At 41.5% G+C, this 6,000-nt stretch overlaps 1 protein-coding gene across 1 annotated transcript; it reads left to right on the top strand.

The window, feature by feature from the left end:
* Positions 1-2,698: 2,698 nt before the first annotated feature.
* Positions 2,699-4,309, top strand: LOC104440657 (UDP-glycosyltransferase 88B1). Its single transcript, XM_010053579.2, is given in 2 exon segments — positions 2,699-4,010; positions 4,013-4,309. Coding segments are annotated over 2 exon segments (1,416 nt in total). The 3' UTR covers positions 4,117-4,309.
* Positions 4,310-6,000: the final 1,691 nt, after the last annotated feature.

Raw genomic sequence — 6,000 nt, 5'->3', positions numbered from 1 at the left:
GGTTTGTGCTGGTTTGTACTGGCATGGTGCATTGTGCTTTGTGATACGCTTCTTTTTGTAGGTGATACTAGCAAAAACATTACTAAGATTGCACCAGCCAATTGATCTTGCTGGTTTTGTCTATTCTTTTGCCAATGTCCATTTTTCATCTTGCTTTTGGCTTGCTTGGTCTTGTGCTACTAGTGCAAGTTTATTTTGGGATTACTAGTGTTGTTGGTTTGTGATTACACTAGCATGTGTTTGTGCAGCTGGTGTAAGTAACAAACCACACCCGCACTTCTTTGTGCCAGTGTGTGCTTGGCATTGAAGATAGGGGTGATCGAGTCTAGGATGGGTAGTGTCTAGACCTGGACCTTGTATCCAACCCTATTATAACCGGTTCCTCTTTTCTGGACATTATATCCGACTCTATTTGTATTGGACCCTGTACTCGACTCATCATGTTTTTCCGATCCGGTTCCAAGTCAACCCTGTTTCCACTGGAACTTGTTTTGCAATTTCCCAATATCCTATACAACTTTGAATTTTATATTAATACATGAGAAAATAACGTAATCCTCATAATTTGTATTAAAATATTAAGCACTTGTAATAAATAAATACATGAATTTTTGACTAAACGAAAAATTAAGGATCCACAAAGCTAATTATAATAAATAAAATCATAAGGTAAAGAATTAACAACAAACATGGATCTAATATTAGTCTTATTCCCACAACTACTACATGAAGCTACTCATTTATGCAAGCATAATTTTCCTACAAAAAAGAAATTAGGCGAGTCAATCCATGTGATACATAAGAATTTGGTGGCAACGAACACCGTCCGTCCATCGGATGGTGTGAGAAGGAGCCGGTGAGGGAGGGAAGCAAGTGAGGAAGATGAATGTCCTCCCATGCGTGTTTGAGAGAGCCAAGAAGAAAAACGTCGTGTGATTGCGGGAGTAAGAATAGAAATTGGGGGGAAAAAAGGGTTTTTGACATCTACTTACAAAATTGCCCGGAACCAGTTCCAAAATCGGTCAAGGAACCGGTCTCTAGGTGGGTAATCACTTGGAACTTGTTCCTAAACTGGTTTAAATCGGTTCCAAATTTTGGGAACCGGTTCCCGGAACAGGTTTCAACAGGAACCGATTCCCGACCCTGTTTTCAGGTGGGTCGATCTGGGAACTGGGTATACTCGATCTGATTGCACACCCCTAATTGAAGAGATCACTTTTCAACAATAACTAGCATTGAACTAATCATTTTAAACAAAAACTGGCATTCAAACAATCATTATTTATAACTTTTGGCATTCAATTAATCACTCACGAACTTGTTACCACTTGCTAACTTTACTAGCATTTGCAACAAATATTACAACAAACTAACAAATTATACAGGAATCAAAATACACAACTAAGTAAGAGAAATTGTTAATTTCACAAGGATTGAATTTTCATCACATTTCCACCAAAAGACCAAAAATTGCAGCAATGAAGATCAATTGCATCACATGGTAAACAACCCATCATTAATTGAATTGCAATCGCATTTCCACTTAACGCATATGGGTTTGCTTTCCACCAAAAATTTTAGCAAGCCAGTAACACAATTAAATTTACAAATTACCCTAATACGATTACATATTCCACAAGTTTTCAACTATGGTGGACTGAGAAATTTTTTCTCATCGCTTACTCTACATTTGACGATAAGATAGGTCAAACAACATAATAATGCAATCACCATTCAATGACACCCTTTTTTCCCCTTTTTAGCCTTGAAACTTCCTTATTCACTCCAAGATAACCTTTGTCACTCGACCGTAGAATTTGGCATCAACCCATTTGAAATATTTACACTTTGAGCCTTTGCTATACTTGATGCAAGGTTCATAAGCTTCTACAATCCATTTGCAAGATTGAGTTGTCAAATTTTGTGGCAAATCAAGTTAGGATTTGGATTTTGGGTTGAATGGTTGTTAGGGTTCGACATTGGAAATTGCTTCAATTTACCGATTTAGGGTTTTTGAATGGGGTAAATATTCTAAACGATGACGTTTAAAGTTTATATATTGACTAGACATGCTAACAAGTGATGTCGGATTAATACATTAATAAGACATGGCCATGTCGAATTTCTACGAATTCTCGTCGGAGTTAGCATATAAGTGATCATTTTTCTAAATGGCACTTAAGTGATCATATTTTAGAATAGATATTAGGTAAATCTAGTACATATATCAAAATGAATTTAAACTGTCGCATTTTGCAAGATGAACATTTTCAAGGATCCAGATTTAAACAATATTGGGCCCGTGCTTTGACCTTACAAACAGGAATTCTCAATAAATTTTTTCAGCCATTTGAAGATAATAAAATCCCTAGCTTGGAGGGGAGTTTTGGAAAAAAAAAGAACCGCTAGTTAATGGAGTCCAAATTTAATAGGATATCTGGCCCAAATCTATAAAGAAGGAAATAAAATATTATATTTGATATTCATGTACATCCCTAAATAAGTATTCCATCTTATTTAAACATAATGAAATACCCCCAATGTGATACGAAGAATTGTGAGTTTCCCATCAATAGCGTAGTCTTCCAGTGGCTCTTTCCTCGGCCGACTGAACCTCTCTAATACATCTACTCCTTTGTGCGTGTCATTACAGAGAAAACTGTCATTGTCGCTAAAGGAACAACAACAGGCCCAAGTGATGAAAGAAACAGTCGTGCTGTATCCGTCACCGGCCATCGGCCACCTCATCTCCATGGTGGAGCTCGGCAAGCTCCTCCTCACCTACCGCCCTTCCCTCTCCATTCACATCCTCATCACCAACCAAGCTTATGACGCCGGCTCCACCACCGCCTACATCACCTCTGTCTCCGCCACCGCCCCCTCCATCGTCTTCCACTTCTTCCATGCAACCACCCTCCCTCCAGAATTCTCCACCACCTCCCCCCACCACACGACCCTCGCCTTTGAGCTCCTCCGCCTCAACAACCCCAACGTCCACCATGCCCCCACCTCAATCTCTGAAAACCACATGATTAACGGCTTCATCATCGACTTCTTCTGTGCCCCAGCCGTCACCGTTGCGCATGAGCTCAAAATCCCCTGCTACTATTTCTTCACTTCTGGCGCCTGTTTCCTCAACTTCTTCCTCCACACCCCAACTCTTCACGACAAGTTCGACAAAAGCATTAAAGACTTCGATGCCCCCATCGATGTCCCTGGCACACCGTCGATACCGCCCTCCAATGTTTGCAAGCCATTGCAAGATCGCTACGACGAGGCCTACAAGGGCTTCTTGGATTCATCTCTGAAGATGCAGACTTCGACTGGGATCATAGTCAACACCTTCGAGAAGCTCGAGCCAAGAACTATACGAGCCATCGTGGATGGCGAATGTGTGCCGAACGGGTTCACTCCGCCACTTTATTGCATCGGACCACTGACCTCTAGCAGCGGACACGACGATGGCAGATCGCCAGAGTCTCTGACGTGGCTGGACTCGCAGCCTAGAGGGAGCGTTGTGTTCCTGTGTTTCGGGAGCTTGGGCATGTTCACGGTGGAACAACTGAAGGAAATAGCATTGGGGCTGGAGAGGAGCGGTCACCGGTTCTTGTGGGTGGTCCGTGACCCGACAAATGACAAGAACCAAAAGGTCGCTACGTCATCGACGGTGGCCGACCTGGACTTGGGCTCCCTGCTTCCGGATGGCTTTTTGGAACGTACCAAAGCGAGGGGGCTCGTGGTCAAGAAATGGGTCCCGCAGGTGGCGGTGTTGAGCCACCCCTCGGTGGGCGGGTTCGTGACTCACTGCGGGTGGAACTCGGTGCTTGAGGCTGTGCGCGCGGGCGTGCCGATGCTGGCGTGGCCACTGTACGCGGAGCAGGGGCACAACAAGGTGGTGCTGGTGCAGGAGATGAAAATCGCCCTGCCGGTGGACGAGTCAGAGGACGGGCTGGTGAGTTCGGAGGAAGTAGGGAAGCGAGTCGGAGAGTTGATGGAGAGGGGGAGAGACCGTGGCGAGACCTTGCCATGAAGGAAGAAGCTGAGGCTGCGCTGAGCCCCGATGGGTCATCTCGGTTGGCGTTGGCCAAACTCATTGAATCGTGGAAGCGCGAGTGAAATACGCTGGACTTTGTAGCTCGTCGTCCGTCATCGTTCGTCTTTTGATGAGTCTTTCTTTCTAGTCGTCCTTCAGGTTTTGCAGCATATGATCGGCGAATTGACGTGCCACGCGCAAGGTCGCACGTGCTTGATCAAAATTTTTTTTTTCCCTAAATGTCAATCAGAATGACGTGCCATGGTGGAATATCATCTTGGATATTGTGCTTTGATTCTGCCCCATGCAAATAAAATCCATTTATGGGTGAAATAATATCTCTCTTGAAGTGTAGTTGGACGTTTCGTCTCTCTGGATGTGCTACCATACCCATTTTCGGGTGGCTTTGTAGACAGCAATCAACTGCACCCTTGGAAAAAAAATTTAGCCGGAAGTCCTCCCAATCAACTTAAAGTACTATTTATTCTTACCCTTTACCAAAAAAAAAAAACTTAAAATACTACGGTTTCAAGATACATAAAAATAGGGAAATATCAAAAAATTCTTAAACGTGTTACATAGATACTAATTTAGTCTTAAACATTTTAATTACTAATGTAGATGCCGGCCCTCTTATGTAGCATTGTCCATATTGACGTAAGCAATTTTTGATAATATTTTAATAATTTTTCGATTTTATTTTTATTTTTCTAATCTTATTTCTTTTTTTCTGATTTTTTTTTTTTTTTCGACCATCTCTTTTCTTCTTCTTCTTCTTCTTCTTCTTCTTTGCTAGTGACCGGCCATCGGCCAAAGGCGATGCCCGGCCACTAGCTTCTTCTTGGCTAGCTTCACCTAGCCATGGTGAGGCTGAGCCCCAACGAGGGTCAATCTTGTTGGATTTGGCTCGGGTGAGGTCAATCCTCGCCTGGGCAAGGATAGCCTTAGGGTGTCGAGCGAGGGTCAGCCTTGTCAAGCGTTGCTGAATTTGGTGAGGGGAGCCCTCGTTGGGGCTTGCCCTCGCCCAAGCAAGGGTTTCCTCCCCAAGCCAAATTTGGTGAGGAAAACCCTTTGGGGCAGCCCTTGCTCAAGCTAGATTCGACAAGGCTAAGGCTGGCCTTGCCGAGGCCTAGCCTTGCCATAGACAAGCCCACTCGGCCATGGCCTATGGTTGGCCATTGCCTATGGTCGGTGGCTGATCACTAGCAAAGTGAAGAAGAAATGAGAGAAAGCAAGAAAGAAAAAAAAAAAAGAAAAAAATAAAAATAAAAAATAAAAATAAATATTAAATATTACCTACCTCAACATCAACGATACCACGTAAACAAGCCAACATCTACATCAGCAATATCCAGCCAAAATTAACTAGAATGACTAAATTGGCACCAAATCAAGATGTTTATAACTAAATTGGCATTAGTTTAAAAGGTTTAGGACTCAGTTGGCATCATTAAAAGGTTTATGACTAAATTAGCATCAACTCAAAAATTTTAGGACTAAATTGGCATTATTAAAAGATTTATGAATAGATTGACTCATATGTAATAGATTTAAAACTTTTTTGACACTTTCTTTATAAAAATGGGTCCCGTTCAAATGACCGTCCTTCGTGAAATGACAAAGTGACAGTCAAACATGGACCATAAACAACTTTTGATGAATTCCATTTCATAATCTTTTGTTTTTTTTGGTTATGTTTCCTTATTGCAAACTCAAATTGAGAAACAAAATCATAAAAGGGCCCTTACAATCAATTTTCTTGAATATGATGAAAGAAAAAATAAATTAGATTCCAAAATAAAGATAATTACAAGTAAAAGATATTATTACCTACTAAAAAGAAATTATTAATAGATATATCAAATTGAAAAAAAAATGAAAAAATTATGATTCTAATACTTGAATCTTGATATGCCTATAGCTCTTAGAAAATGGGTTAGATCATGTACTCAGCATCCTATATCAAA

The sequence above is a fragment of the Eucalyptus grandis genome, chromosome 4 (assembly GCF_016545825.1).
Source record: "Eucalyptus grandis isolate ANBG69807.140 chromosome 4, ASM1654582v1, whole genome shotgun sequence".
Taxonomy (NCBI): Eukaryota; Viridiplantae; Streptophyta; class Magnoliopsida; order Myrtales; family Myrtaceae; genus Eucalyptus; species Eucalyptus grandis.
The sequence above is the reverse complement of the archived record's forward strand: the minus strand, read 5'-3'. Positions and strand labels throughout refer to the sequence as shown.